The sequence below is a fragment of the Anser anser genome (genome assembly GCF_964211835.1).
Source record: "Anser anser genome assembly, chromosome: 10".
In the NCBI taxonomy this organism is placed as follows: Eukaryota; Metazoa; Chordata; class Aves; order Anseriformes; family Anatidae; genus Anser; species Anser anser.
Genome location: NC_139730.1, coordinates 21,807,149 through 21,823,152, shown reverse-complemented (window position 1 = coordinate 21,823,152; position 16,004 = coordinate 21,807,149). Strand labels below are relative to the sequence as shown.

Genomic DNA, 16,004 nt, shown 5'->3' with positions numbered 1-16,004 from the left:
TGGAACTATTGTAAAATTGGCTCACGGGGCTCGGATGAAACAAGTTTCCTGTCACCAAGCCCCGCTTTGCCAAGACAACATGTTGAAAATCAGGACTTGGATGTAGTTATTTTCCTTTCTTCCCTTCTTTTATTTATTTATGTATTTATTTATTTATTTTGGCCTGCATAGTCCTTAGCTATACCAGGTTGGCCTGATACATGACCCAGGTGCTGCAGGGTAAGTCGCAGCTGGCATGCAATCCGTTCGTACTTTGTGTCCAGAGGGGAGGAGAAATTCCCATTGTGTTTGCCACTTTGTGTCTCATCATAGGAAGGTACATTCCTGTTCTCCATTCTGGAGATGTCCTGTGCAAGGCTGTTTGTGGCTATGACTAGCTGGCTGGCCAGTTAGAAGGAGATCTTTGCTACAGCTCTTACTCAGAAAACAAGAGACGCTGTAGATAGCACAGTTTCTTCCCACTTGTTCCAGGTAATCATTTTCTTCCACAGTTATAAGATGGGATTATCTAACATTTTGTGTGGTTTTATCTGTCTGGAGCCTTTCTGATCTCAGTTTGTAGTTGTTCTGTTGAACTTCCGTTGAGGGAGACAGGTGGTGTTCACTCTTTAGAAACTGGATACTTAAAGGACTGGGGGGAAGAAGAACACCTGCAGAGAGCGCAGCTGATTGCAGCACAGTGCGGAGAAGTAATCCTCAGGTTGCGGCGCAGGTTTCCAGAAAGAATTGTTTGGAGGAGACTGAAGAAGCCAAGCTGTGGCTCTGAAAATACTTTCTTCAGTAAAGGGCCAGTTTAAGGCTTGCACAAGTAAACTTCTTCCTTCTTGTTAGCCAACACAAGCTACATTTTGTGTTCAGTGGCAGTTCTGCAAGTTGTTCACCAGATTCAGTCTGATCTGGGTGTGTTTGCTCTGTTACCTGGATAAACTCCTCTACGTGCAACTGCACAGTACTGCAGTGACAGAACATTCGGACTGTGCTGGGCTTGACGATGCAGACTTTGAAGTAGGCACAGGGATGCTCTCAGTTCTTTGGGAGCAATGGGAGGATCACTTGGTTAGGGTTTGGCAGGGAGAGTCTATCTGTCTGCTTCATTTACAGTGATTCTTATTGAATAAAATTGCAGCTTCTGTTTTCCTGTATGCCTGTTTTCCTTTCCTGCAATGTGTCGTTCAGCGGTGCTGCTCACTTAGGATAGTCTTGTTTATTGTCATTCATCTTCCATCCTGCAAATGTTGACTTTGAAGCCTCTCATTATTAGAATATTACTGCCCAAAATGCAAGACCTAAACAATTTAGCTACATGGATCACCAGAAAAAACTTCCTCTTGATAGATGTGTATGAGACATTGGCTCACTGGAGGCCCTCTCTCCTTAAACAGAGCTTAGGAGCAAGGGATCTTTGCATTTGTATGGATGGAAATAGTAAGAGATTAATCATTAGTTTTTTTGCTTGCAGTAAGATCACCTTCCATCTCATTCCTCTTCTTTATCTCCCTCCTGATCCTTAAAGACGAACAGGACATAGATGCATGTGTGTCACTTTGGTCTTTCTCCCCAGACTCAGTAAATATTTTTGTAAAATGGAACAATTGTGGCCTGGAGTGTTTCTGATTATCCATCACACTGGGCTGGAAAATATGTTTGTAGCTCTTCAATCTTGTATTGTGGACGTCTCTTTTGATTGTTTTCACATCGGTTCTGACTATCCCATTTCAGTGTTGTTTTATTATTTTTAGGATTTCAGACCTGCAGAACAGCCTCATTCATGTTAAGGCTGATGTATAGATAGAGACATGAGAAGAATCATTTTCTGGTTTTGTGACAGTTCTGTAATGTTTGGGCTCTTCTCTGGAAGGTACATTGGAAGGTAAAACGAAGCCTGTTAAATTAAAACCTGTGCCTTCTGTTTTTGCACGTATATCTTCACTGAGGTATGAAGTACTTCTAGCTTTTATCTGGAACAATACTTTGAATGTTGACTTGCTGGAGAATCTGTTGTTTTCCTTTCTACTTCTCATTTTGTGAAATGATTCATGACCATTAAAGCCTCAGAAATACCAAATGAAAGCCACAGTTCTTTTGTCTACAGTCTTAATCATTTTCATTCCCTTTTTCAAGCTTCCCTCTCATGTTTTGCTGGAGGACATCAGAATATCCAGTGATGTTCAGCTGAGGTTTCAAAATAAGATTTGTTTCCTTTCAGGAACATTTTTTTTCCTGTCTCTTTTCTCCTTTGTTTTTTCTCTCTGATGCTTCTTATTTTTCTCTTCCCTGTATAGAGAGTAAATTACGAGTGACTGCTAGGGACAAGGTGAGCTATAACAGTGGGATCAATTTTCCTGTTGCGTGACAGCAGACGTACAGTTAACTGACCTTTAGAAAGCACAGCGTTGCTGTCCCAGCAAGGAAAGAGTCAGAGGGTAGGAGACAATGATGTGGAGGGAAGAGGAGGAACACTTCTGTCTTAGATAAAATAAATCTTCCAGTAGCCTAAGGGAGAGCATTTTATAAGACAAGTTAAAGGCATTGCTTAACACCTGAGGACACTTGCTGACAAGCATTGATACAGCTGTCGGGTTTATGAGACTCTCCGTAAGCGCTGGGATGTGCTCCAAGGCAGGGATGGTGGGTAGCACCGGAGAGTACCTGCTGGATCCCTCCTGCTGACCAGCCATGCTTGTCTGGCCCAGCAGATAGTTTTTATGGTGGTATACTCATGCCTAATACTTGTGTCTTACGCAGCCATGTGAATTGGGTGTCGAACTGGACCCACTGACATTCTCATGTGGAACAAGGAGGGAGTACGTGCCAGAAGCACGTTTGTCCCTGGCTATGATTGAGAACAATGCCTGGCTGTCAGGTTAGATGGGTCTGTCCCTGGAAAAGACACAGGCAGATTTTGAGAGCAAGTGCGGAAGAATTCACTTAATGTCAAATACTGTTGTCAGGTTGTCACAGTTTTTAAATACTGTATTTAGCTGTCACAGTGTGATGGAAGTTAGGGTTAGAAAAGCGCTCAGTGTTGCTGCAGGAAACTTGCATGTCATTCTGAACTCTTGACTTGCACATAGGCCAGAGCCAAAGACACCCGTAGAGCTCCTCAGCACGTTATTTTTTTAGTTGAACTGAGCCAGGATTCTGCGACAGTGGTATCCTTACTGTCAGAGTGAGAAATAGTTATCATATTAGGCTCTCTGCATGGCACAAACATCCAGCCTCACTTATTGCATGGCAAAAATGAATATATCAGAAGCAATCCTTTCTATATAAAAAGCATATTTTGCTTAAAAATGTGTACTTATCCTTTGTAGGATAATAGGAATGATTTTTTTTTTTTTTGTTTACTCTGAGTCTTGCATTGTTTCCTAGAGTTTCCTTTTAGGCGGATGAAATAAGTAGCTTCCAGAGTCCTCCTCCTAGCAGTCAGGCAGCAAGAAGATTTCTAATTTGTGCACCAAATATCTGGCTTCTAGGTTGTTTAGGTGGAAACGGACCTCTGAAGGCTGTGCAGTTCAACCCTTGCTCAAGGCAGGTGAACTTAGGCTGGGTTTCTTACAGCTCTGTCCAGTCAAGGACATCTCTAAGGATGGAAATTCTTGAGTCTTGCGTTCAGCTCTAGCGGAGTCAACGGAGTGGGGCCATTTCGCACTGTCAGCATTTACTCTGAGGTGCTGAGGAGTTTGGGGAGGTATGGAAAGCTGCTTTATGACAGAAGGTATAGATCTGATGGTGTCTCTGGAAAAAAGCTTGTAAAAGTTTCTCCTTTTCACATTCTGGAGTCTTAGCTACTATTTCTTGGTATGTTGGTTATCTCCAGACTTAGAGGACCACGTTTTTCAGACTACACTATCATTTCTTCAGGTACTGTTTCTCATTCTTTTGAACTCCTGGTGCAAGCTTGGAAACACCACCCAAATTCTAGGTGGGAACGATCAGCAAATAGTTCTGGGTACAGTTTTAGCCACATAAGAAGAAAAGTAGGCAAGGGCTTTTTTGAAAATAACAGATGGCTGATGATACTGCTTTAAATTGTCTCTCTTATGCCAGAAAACTGTGTCCCTACGTTATGTTAAAAATAGGCCAGCTGCTGCAGCCAGCGAGTTAACTGAAGTCCTTCATGAGGCATTTTCTTGCAACGAAGAATCCCTGCACGTTTCTACAGGGAGAGGAAAAATGGGCTGAGGGAGTGATGAGAAACCTTCCTCTGTGTCCCTGCACCTCGGCTCAGCTGTATCTGGAGATCAGCTATCTCCCGTACTTGCTCAGCTGTTCCTGCCCACTCTGTCTCATCTCTCCACCTAATTTATTTGAGACCCACGCTTTGGGTTTGATTCAGCCTGGGTTACGCCAGAGTTGGCCAGTGCATGGCAGTGCTGCTGACGGAATTTCGGCCCGAAACCTTGCTTGCAGCAATGCTGGAAACTCTTCCTGCTGTGGGAGCAGCTGGGGGGCAATGCTTTCTTCAGGAGTGGGCTGTCATTTCCTCGAGAGGTCACAGGCAGCGTGAAGCGGGATGCACAGCATTAGCACAGTCCCGAGCAGGCTGCAGATTGGGCTCTGGCTGTGTGTCTGTCGGGGCCTTGCAGAGGACAGCCGTGATGCTGGAGGTGTCCCCACTGCTCCTGTGCTGGGTAGTTTCTTCTTAACAGGGGTAGAGGTTCCCTGCAGTTGTTCCTGAAGAAATCTTCTACTTTGATGCATGCAGATGCTGTCAGCCAAACCTGTCATTCTCAAGCATTAGTTACTGGAATTTCTGGATGAATGTTTTTCTCTTCACTGTTGCAGTCATTTTCTAGTTGATGACTAACATCCTTTGATAATTATTTAACTCATTTTGCTACTGAATTTGTACTTGCATATCATCAAAGATATAATTTCTTGTTTATTTTGGATGCCGTTGATGAAACTGGATATCAGTCAGTGTCTCTCAGCACCGTACCATTACAGAAATCCTTTATGGTTTACAAGTTCAGAAGTGACTCCAAAATAAAGAGAAAGCCTTCCTCCTTCCCCTCTCCTTACCTCAACCTTCCCCCCACCCAAAAAAAAAAAAAAAAAAAAAAAAAATTGAAAGCATGTTGAACCTGTGTTTTTCAGTGTTTTGTCTCCTTGCCTCCTAAAACTTCTACAATGGTCAGGACCCCAAGAGCTTTAATACGCGTGGACATAGTGAATTTGCTCCCCCTTGCCATCCCAGTCTCCATGATGGGCACCATGTCGAGAGCTCGCTGTGTTATGGGAAATGTGTTCCACTCCGCAAGAGGAGCGAGGCTGGGGTTTAGGAAGCGGGTGTAGGGCTGCTGCCTCTTTTGCTCCTGAGAGGATCTCAGGATCCCTCAGCTCTCCTCATCCCTCTTCTGGCTTGGGAGTGACAGGAAGGTGCTATGGGTGCCTTTTTACCTATTTTACCATTACAAATCAGGTTTTATTTTATTACTGAGCTCTGTAGTGCTGTTCAGGAAAACAGTTTTATAAGAATATAAAATGCTTCTTTTTTTATTCATAGCCTGTAATATCAGCAGGAAAATATGTTCTATTAAACCAAGTGGTGGTTAACTGTTTAAATCAAATACTACGATAGAACCTTTGAAATATGATTGATAGTGTCCATGATTTTACATGAGGTAAATTGTTATCCTTTCAAATACTTTATTTATTTACAGGCATTTATTGCTATAGTGTTTGATCACCTCATAAATATCAATGAATTTAACCTTCAAACTTAACTCCTTTTAAAGACATTTTACAAGTAGACACAAGTAAAGAACACTCCTTTCCCTCTCAAAGGAGCCTACAGTAGAGCTTAGAATTTAATACAGGTTTCTTTTATGAGCTAGACAGCAGCTTTCTGACGAAAAACTGTTCCACTGGAAAATGCACTTGTCAGACTCAAACTGTTCCATGGAAGTACAGTTTGATGACTTTTTTTTCTTCTTTTTTTTTTTTTTTTTTCACTTTCTTGTTTGAAAGCTAAGCAGGCTGCCCCAGAGTTGGAGCTTCTTGGACGTATGGCGTAGTCTACCATGTGGACAGCCTCAAGACTCTCAGGGTCTCTGACTTAACGGTTGCTGGCACATCTAGGTTTTCCAGAGCCCCATTTTGGAAAAAGATTTTAAAAATCGTGTTTCTTCATGGCACAGGTGTCTGCTCCTGATTCTTAACTTGGTCCAGATGGTCCCCAAAACCATGTGCTTGACAAGATGGAAATTTGACAGTGTCTGTGTGTCACTTTATGGTCAGCTGGTTACAGATTATTACCAACGTGGATCAGAAATGGCTGGTTTGTGCCTGTAGTTGTAACAGGTAGCAACAAACCCATTCTGTCTGCCTTAGTAAGTTCCATTATTTCTTCTGACCAGAGAAGGTGAAAAGCAATCTCACTTGTCTGCTTGCCAGTCTTACTTGGCAGATGATCATGGAGCAACATTTGGCATTGATGAACAGGGAACTCTAGGAAAGTTACATGGTTATAGCCCTGCAGGGAAGTAGCTGACATTACTAAAACTGAATACATCGGAATAATATGAATAAGAAGAGTGCAGGAAGGGAAAAGGGCCCTGCAACATGCCCAGTTGTGTTGCCGATGGCCTCAGTTACCACTTTGCAATTATACAAATCTCGTGGAAGATAATGGTAGTTTGCTTTGACTTGAGTAGTTTCTGGCCAAGCACTTAATGAGAGGACTAGGTGTCACTGAAGTTGTTGTAATCAGAATACTTGAAATTATATGAACAATGCAAATCCCTAAATAAATACAGTATAAAAATCTTGTTATTTAGAAAATGTACATAAATAAATGTTTGTATATATTAAGATTGTTTTTCTTAAGTTGCCTCACCATATGAGGTAACTGTTGTTTACTTAGCAGTTGCAATACTAGGGATGAAGAACTTTCTGAACGACCAAGGACAAAACAATAATAAAACCCCTTCCTAAAACAATAAACACTTTAAATCTGTCTCTAATCTGTGTATAATATTTTAATAAAGCAGTTTCTAGGAAGTACTAGTTTATAGATAGCTTTAGTTGCATTAATCTATTGAGTAATTGCTCATAATAGTAATATATTGTAAAATTTTCATCTGATAAGATTGAGACATACAACAAAAGGAGGCGTATTTTTTCATTTTTGAAGCTATGCCTTACTAGCTTTACGTGCGTGGATGCGTTTTATGCATTAAATAAATGGGACAACTTACATTAAAAAAAAAAGTTATTAGTGAGGGGCATAGAACAGTTTAAACTTTTCTATTTTTACCAGTGAAATCATAGGAATACTGCCACATCCTTTCAGCTTTTGTTGTAAACTCTTTTTGTATACTTTTAAAAAAAGGAAATACGGGTGAGAGGGATGGGATGGAAAGAAAAATTCCTATGGATCCATCATTTAAGACGTGCAAGAAATACTTATTGCAGTAGCCTTCATTTGTATTTCACATGGCCCTATCTGTCTACATGCACCCACATCCTTGATTTTTTTTGACAGTAAGTCAATGTTAATGAAGCATTTGCGTATTTTGGCTCATTTGGCTAATGTCCTGATTGGCATGTCTCACTGATACATAGACATGTAGTTTTGCTCAGGGACAAAACAGGGAACAGTAACAGTGCTTTAGACTAAAGCAGAGAAGACAAGAAGCTTAAAAGTTATTGTTCAAAAGGCACTGGATTTCTTCTGTATTCATTAATGATGATGGTTATGATCCCTCATTCTGTATTTAAGTGGATGTTTTGCTAGAAAACTCTGAGTTACTTTTTCAGATATGGGTTGATAGGAGGCAAGTTTTGTCCATTCTGTTCCTGTTGTTCAGTTGTTACTGATTTGATTTCATGCTTTATAATGTCATCGTCAATTTGTAAGAGTGTAAGAGTGTATGTCACATAAAAAAAACCAACAATCTAAGGCATACAGTTCTGCTAAAAACATACAACACTTTCAGATTTAATTATTGAAATGTATATTGCAATGATTTACTTTTTCCATCTTTATGACTCTACTGTAGAGCACATTTCTGAGTAAAAATAAGAATTTGTTCTTTTTTTTTTTTTTTCCAGACCGAATGTGTGTGGATCACGTTACAATGCTTACTGTTGCCCTGGATGGAAAACTTTACCTGGTGGAAACCAATGCATAGTCCGTAAGTTAATCTAGTTATATGTTATGACTGAGGGTTTATCTTTGTCCCTGTATGTCAGGGTATTTTTTTAATTGTATACTAGAACAGAAATGTGTTTCTGTATGGTTTCAATAACAGCTGCACATCATTTCTTTACCATTTCAAATATATTAAACTAATATACAGAGTTTTGTGGGCTGCAATGTAGTGATGTGATACCAATATTTAACAAAGGATTAATCTCATCCACATGTTCTGTTTAAGTCTGTGGTAGAGGGATCCAAGGGGTGTGTGGACTCTCAGGAGTGAGTAGCTGTGGAATACGTTAATCTATTTAAGTAAATGGAAGGAGGCAACAGCACTGGGCCAGCAAGTAGATTTGCTCTGCTTGTTTGGACCATATCCCTGAAATATATATGTAGAGACATAAATGTATACATACGTACATCATGTTGCTGTATACATATCACGTGTAATATTACATTGTCCCAGAAATAATTCCATAAGGCTGATAAGAACCTCTCCAAAGATACTGAGGCAATGTGCTCTCAGATGGTAATTATTACACTGCTGTGTCTGTGGTGCAGCAATAAAGACAGCATTGTAATGCTGCATAAGAGCCATCCTTCCTCCAGGAGTCATTTGGTAAAATGGACCACAGTTTTCCTTTTCCAAGGAAATCTCCCTACATATCCAGCACAGCCCGTGGCATGTTCCCAGGCTTTTTCGGAAGAGACTGGATGTTTAAGTTTTAGTTGTTTTTTAGAGTTGGAGATGAGTGGCAGGAACCCTTTTGAATTCTGTTGTACACAATTTAATGAGTTTATAACTATGGGTGTCATGGAACTGAACGCGTATTTTCTATGAGGTGGTTTTTTATGTGTTTGGGGTTTTTAAAGCATGTTTTAAAGGCATATATGTTTTATTTGTAGCAATTTGCAGACATTCCTGTGGGGATGGATTTTGCTCTAGACCAAACATGTGCACATGCCCAAATGGTCAGATAGCCCCCTCCTGTGGTTCAAAATCAAGTAAGTATTTCTTCCGTGTCTTTGATATTGTTTTGTGTCCGTGAAACTAGTGAGGTATGTAAGATAGTTCAGTGCTGGATATTTAGGACAAATTACTTCTGAGTCACCAGATGTACGTGACCACAGGAAAGAAAGTATAGCCTCCTATGACAATACTGAATAATGACTCAGAAACTAGCTATTGGAGATGCTCTTCTTTGCCAAATTAGTTTTATTGGAAGTTATATTTATTTGCCATTTTGTAACACTAATTCCAGTCTTTGTTTGCTTTCTAGAAAATGTCTTACCTTTATTCAACACTAGATATGCACAGATACACCGTTCAGAAGTTGTAATAATAGAGAGATCACTGTTGGCAATTGGCTGAATTTATCTTGCTTTGTAATTCTTCTATAATTTTGGGGGTTACTAAGCCAGACACTATGCCGTCTTTTACAGACATAGGCCTACTGATTTGCAATGAATTCATCGAGTATTATAGCATTTCCTTGCCAGGCTCAGTACGCATCTTCTGAATCTAACGTTGCTGAACTTATTAAAGTGATGCTTTTGTAGGTGCTGGAGGTACAGAACTGGTCAAGGTTTTTAAGTGGAACGGCTTTTCGTCGGCAAAAAAAACATGCATTGAAAATGAGAATTTTCAGAGAGATGACTTTGTCTAGAAGTGTTCGAATTTCAGGTTTTCAGGGAAGGTTTCCTAGATCCGTAATAAAATAAGTAAAATGAAATTAATACAATGAAACAAAGAGCTCAGTGGTTAATCATGGGTAGAGTATCTGATACGAAGTAGGATCTTGGTTGGGATAGTGTCTCAGTTTGTATCTGAGATGCCAGCTGTAATCTTAATTGTATTCTCATATAAATATGGTGTTTGTCTCTTAGATATAGAAGTCTTTGATTTTTGTACAAAATAGGTAGTTTTAAGGATGAAATGTGACGGAAAATTTTTTGGTGCAAATGTCCATAACTATCTGAACAAGATATTGACTGAAGTCAGTGAGGAATGCACTCAACTGACATCTGTAATATTATGAAAAGCCGTCAGCCTTTTCATTTTGAGTATCTTTTCAGACTCAGTGTGTAGTCTGCTTGGTCCCCATATTTTACCTTGCCATTTTCCTGCTTTCCTAGTTGAAAAGTTTTCCTACATAACTGACCACTTCAGTTTGAGGCTTTAGCATCCTTTTCATGCAGTTAACAGTGGAAAAACAATAACAACTGTGGAATGTAATGGAATGGCATATACTAAAATGGTAAATATTGTTCATAGTTCAACCCCTTTCTCATGCTCCTGCGATGTCTGTTAGTGAGAGGCTGGCGTGAGGAGCGTATGAAGCTGTGAAGCTCCCAGAGAGTACTGGAAGGAGAAAGAGTACAAAATGCTGAAGAAATGTCTATGTTGTTCATTCCTGCCTGGGTTTGCAGCTACTGTTTTACCAGGTGCACACTCCTTAATCCTGTAATCTAGTAAAGGAAAGCATGACTTTCTCCCAAGTCCCATTCAGAGTACAGAAGAGATATATCCCTACTACATTTGTTTCGTGTTTTGGCATCTTTGTAAAAGGCCGGAACAAGTGGGCCTTAGTATTACCTCATTTTGTTTTAGGCCACACTGAAGTATTTTATGAGTCAAGACTTAAAAAGAAAAATAGAGTATGAGTAAAGATAAAGTTGTTCTTGTGGTTCTTCTGACATATTCTACCATTGACCTCTTTAGTTTTAGCCTTTATTGGAGTTGTGTGCATAGATAAATGGTCACAAAACGACTTCACTACAGTTTTTAATGAAGCAGCTTCTAAAGATTATACCTGTTAGCTATTTTGGTTATTGTTAATTACTTCTTCTAAGTATAGGTGTTCTACCAGTGAAAAGCTTTAATCAGTGCTAAGATCATCTTCCTTATACTGCTGCCTAGGTCTATAAGGTCTACATTAAAATGTTGCTTTTCTGTACACTATACCAATACATTCAGCAGTTGGTGTAAAAAATACATTGTTTATTTCTCATTTATATATGCAATAGCTTAAGATATTTGTTGTGTGTGTGGTCACATCACCTTTATTTAGTAAAGCAAACCAATTTTAAAAGGAAAAGTGTCTTCAGTTGTTGTAGAGAGAAATGACTGTACTGCCTCTGTGCACTCTTGTGTAATAACTTTTATTACCCAGCACCTCATTAGGACTTATAGAACATACACTTTCTGAAAGTCATTTGCTCTGTTGGCACTGTAGACAAAACCCATGAATACATATTTACACAACAGACCACAATGGCTTAGATCTGCTATTAGGAAACAAAAGAAACATAAACATAAAAAATTCTGTTTGACATCAAAGGGTTACTGTCAGCTTGCATTGGCCACAACTAATATTTTGTCAGAATATGCATTCATAAACCGATTTATTAATTATGTTTTAACAAACAGGAAAAAGTTCTTCTAAAGTAATACAAAAAATCAAAGTGGATGATACCAAATATGCTAGTGTGATTACCAGATCGAATGAATCACGTCAAATGATCTATCAGTTCCTTTTATCCAGCATAAAAATCTGGGTAGTGCCACAGATACTTTTTTTCTTTTTCTTTCAGACCTGAAGGTGACACTATGGAAAGAGTGCTAATTTATGTGTGTTGTCCTGAATACTGGCAGATAGATGAATGCCAGTTGTCTTTTTCTGTGTGCAGACATTGCATTACAGCTCAGGTTTCAACAAGTTTGTTGCATTTAAAATAGAAATAACAGGTACAAGTGAAAATAATGGGACTTGACACAATTAAAAATAATGGGTCCTGATAGGTGAGATGTGTTCGAGTCTTCTTTTGGATATTTTAAGCTACATCTGTGTTCATTACTTAAGGAATTAGTAATGGTCACAGGTTTTAAATTGTGTACAATTGCAGGCGGACACCAGATGCACGATAGCTGATAGCCTGCTGAACTCAAATAATTAATGCAGACTGGAAATCAAAACATAGACTCCAACTTTGATTCCTACGCAGGTCAACTGTCGGGACTTCTGGTTACTAATAAGCTTTAGGAATTTGATTCATGGTTGAAAAGATCAATGGGTGGTTTTCTCAGCATAGATTTTCATGACATCAGTGAACTTGCTGGCTGGGCAGTGGTTATCTCTGGGTAATTCTTGAAATTTTGGGTATGTTTACAGTAGGCATGGAGATAAAATTGCCACATATGGAGGCATCCCCCAACCTGCTGTGTGTGGCTCTGATGCTACAGTGCACGTGATGGGGGAAGTCATCTGCCCTGTTTGGAGCTGGCTCTGTGATGGATACTGCTGCCTCCCAAACCACCCAGGGCATGGCTGCTTTGGCTCCTCCTTGTGCTGCAGACACATGCCAAGATCCTGCCATGTTGTTGGAGTTGTTGCTCTGTTCCTGTGGGAGCTTGGGGGGGGGGGGGAGGCAGGGGGGAGAAGTGAGTAAGAGAATGGTTTCTCCTTTGGCTGCAGGCCTTCTGCTGCCCACAGGGTTATGGGTCAGGTCTGGCTGATCTTGCTTCCAAATGTATTCCAAGTTAGAATGGCCTGGGTTGGCCAAGACAGCAGACTTTTGCTGACACGGCTGTCTCGGAAGGTGGAAGCCATGGCAGAGGCAGTGAGGGCTGCAGTGGGCACTGAGGGCAGCAGCTGAGGGGAGCTGCCTCCTGTCAGGCCAGTTACACTGCTTGAATGCAAAATGGGGCCTGCCCCACTCCCCCTGCCAGTGGCTTCAGAGGCACCAGCTGAGAACAGAGCCAATTTGGATGGTCAGTCCATGAGTGTTGGTGGAGCCATAGTACTGAGGTTTTCCTCAGGAAATGCCTGCTGTGGATGGGAAGGCCCGGCATTTCTGGGGGCCCCAAAACCCCTCAGGTTTGCACCCCCAGGAGGCCACTCTCTGGGATGGGATGCAAGGTGTCTGCTCAAAACCCCAGAGCTCAGCCCCTTCGCTTACTCTGCTGCTCTCAGAGGTGGTAAAAGGTCTTGAATTTTGAACATTTCCAGAGTTTTCAAGACTGCTGTGGGTTTACGCAGCCCCCTGGGGAGCTGCTGCCTCATGGGGATGCAGCCCAGCATCCCAGCCTGCTGCTAGCTGCCATCTCCTGAGTGAGTCACTCGACAGGGAAAGCTCGCTGAGCATCTGGGATGCGATGAGGCCATCATTCCTTGTTTACAGCTCCTGGCAGGCAAAGCTGTGTCATGCATGGCCAGGCTTGGGAGCATTTCCTCTTCAGTGGCACAGAGAGACAAGCGGCGGCCGCTCCTGCCAGTACCCTCCGCTGCAGAGCCCCCTGGGCCCCAGGTGCCAGGGTGCTGCTCCATTATGTTTCTTCATGTCATGATCACAGACCCTTGTATTTTTTAGTTTGGGACTGCTGAGCTGACAGTGTGCAGCTTACCTGTTGGCTGCTTAGTGATCTCATGAATGTTTCATGAGTGATTGCCATGTGGTATATTCTGTATGATGAAGTTTTTACTCAATTTTGCTGAGAATTTACTAAGAAAGTCAGAAACTGTTATGTTTAAGTGTGCAGCTTGTAGTTTGTTTCACTCTGGATAGTCAGTACAAACATTGCCCACACAATAAGTGTATGTGTATGTTAGATCTTGCTGGATCTTTTTGCAGGTTTATAAAGTTACATTCCTGCAGTTACCTCTGTTTTGACTTCAGAAATTTCCAGTTCAGGCTGTTTACAAGTTGGACCTGAAAGAGAACGAAAATTTATTAAGAGCAATAATGTATTAATGTTGTTAACATTTCCTATGCGTGCAAAGCTATATGAATTGACTTACCAGCCTTATGGTAATTCCTGTGATTTTTCCTTGAGTCTCAGTCAATGTGATACCTTGGAATAGGTTATTTCATTTAATGGAATATCTCCACTGACATTAATGGAATTGTTGATATAACTGAGAATAGACTTTGCATCTGCATTCGTATGATACTTTTCAAAAATGCAATCTTAAAATCCTCATCGAAGCTCCAGACAGCCTTCGCATGTGTTTCTATAAACTTTTGGAAGGCTTATATTTCAGAATAGTTAGTATGATTTTGGAAATACTATTTTCAGCATTCCCACAAAAGAGAACAGAAAATAAATAGCTTACTGACTTTATGTCACTGATTTTATTACATAGTTATAAGGTAGAAAGCTCACTGATTTGAATGGTTCATTCTAATAATTATGATTGGGTATCCCAGCTATCTCCCATAATGATTTTAGTTTAAAAAGGAGGAAGAAATATTTTACCGTGGAAAAATTTCTTTGAGAAGCAGTAAGACAAATTATGGAAACTTGTGTGTGTGTGTTATGTGCAAAACCACTCCTTATCCCAAAATGGGGAAATACACTTTACTGTTACTTGAACAAATAATATGAAAATCATCATATAAGCTACTGTTAACCTTTTTATCTCAAATGTAGTTCAAACTATTTAAATGGCTTTGGTCTTCATGTGGGAATGGAAATTAGCTCTTGGCATAGCTTGTTCTAATTGAAATCAGTTTGTGGTTTTTAAGTTCCTTCCCTGCTTGACAGATGATATCATTTCCTATGCTTTTTGTAATCCCCTCTGTTTTTCTAAGATTGTATAAAGCTAAGTTGAACTATACATTTTAAAGTAACTATATACCTTTTTCTGACCTACTTAGGACATTGTCCAACAGTCTTCACCAGATACTCACTCTGTATTTGCAGACAATTTTACTTTTTTTAAGGAATGTTAGCGCATTTTTGTTTCCTGAAGGACATCCAAAGTAGAACAAAGGTGTATCATAAATATGAGACACATAAGAAATAAGATAGTTTTACATTTATAATTGAAGAATTAAGTGTACTAGTGCTTTAAATACTAGAGATTATTTAAAATCCTTTCTCCAATTGCATGTTCAATTTATATTTTGTGGATTCATATTGCTATAGACGGCAATACTGCTGAAATTATTAATTCTGCTTAAAAATTAAAATTAAATTCCATGCACATACTTTTGAACTGTAAAAAGCCAAATGAGGCTTAAGGGCTTTGTGCAACAGGAAAAATTCAGTGGTTGGCACAGCACCTGTTAGCAACAGGCTCTGGCAGTACATGCAATTTGTATTTTTCAGTCCTGAACATTTCAGACAGCGTGGTGTAGGTATCCAGTGCTCCATCACAACCTACTAAAATGCTGATCTGTCCGTAATCCTGTCTGGGAAGGAGCCTTTCATGTGGTTCCTGTTAAGAGGGAAACCATTTCCTGGCTGTGTACTGGAGTGCATGCGTCTGTTAGCAGCTGTGTCAGGCAGCAGGAGCTGTGAGGAGCACTTCATCGGGAGACCTGCCTGTTTCTCTGTGCCTGATGAAAAGCCTGACATACTTTAAGTTGTTCCTGACCTCTGGTTGAAAAACATATTTGTCCTTATTGTTAGAAAAACACAGCACACACTTTTATGCTTTACTGGCTTGGGACTTGGGCTGTGTGTTAATCATAACAAACAGTGGGGCTGCTACTGAGGAGAGTGAGCTGTATTGCTCCCTGGTCTCTCTTCTTTGCAGGAAGGACTTTGGGGAAGCGCTGTCTGTAAGCTCCTCAGGCCACAGGCACTGAGCTGGTGGCAGCTTTATGTGGTGATGGGGTAAGCCCACAGAAAGAAAGTGCCCTGTTACTTTTCCTTTCTGTGCAAGAAGTCATACCTGGGCAGATCAATTTCTTATGTCATGTGTCCTGGCAGAACCAGGCTATCCTCAGGAGCTTTCTTATTTCCTTCCCTTTAATGCTTCCCTTTTCCATTGCTCAGATGATAAGTCTCTGTTTCTGCTTGGCGGTATCCGCCAGAAGTTTAATACTTTCCCATTACTGATGGTCTTTTTTT

The 16,004-nt window shown here is 40.4% G+C and overlaps 1 protein-coding gene across 2 annotated transcripts in view; it reads left to right on the top strand.

The window, feature by feature from the left end:
- The window catches only part of FBN1 (fibrillin 1), a 157,676-nt gene that overhangs the window by 5,439 nt on the left and 136,233 nt on the right, over window positions 1–16,004 (top strand). For both annotated transcript variants that reach the window (XM_083850113.1, XM_083850116.1), the window contains 2 exons: window positions 8,059–8,141; window positions 9,053–9,151. In XM_083850113.1, coding sequence (XP_083706239.1) covers window positions 8,059–8,141; window positions 9,053–9,151 — 182 coding nt within the window. The remainder of the gene's footprint in view (window positions 1–8,058; window positions 8,142–9,052; window positions 9,152–16,004) is intronic.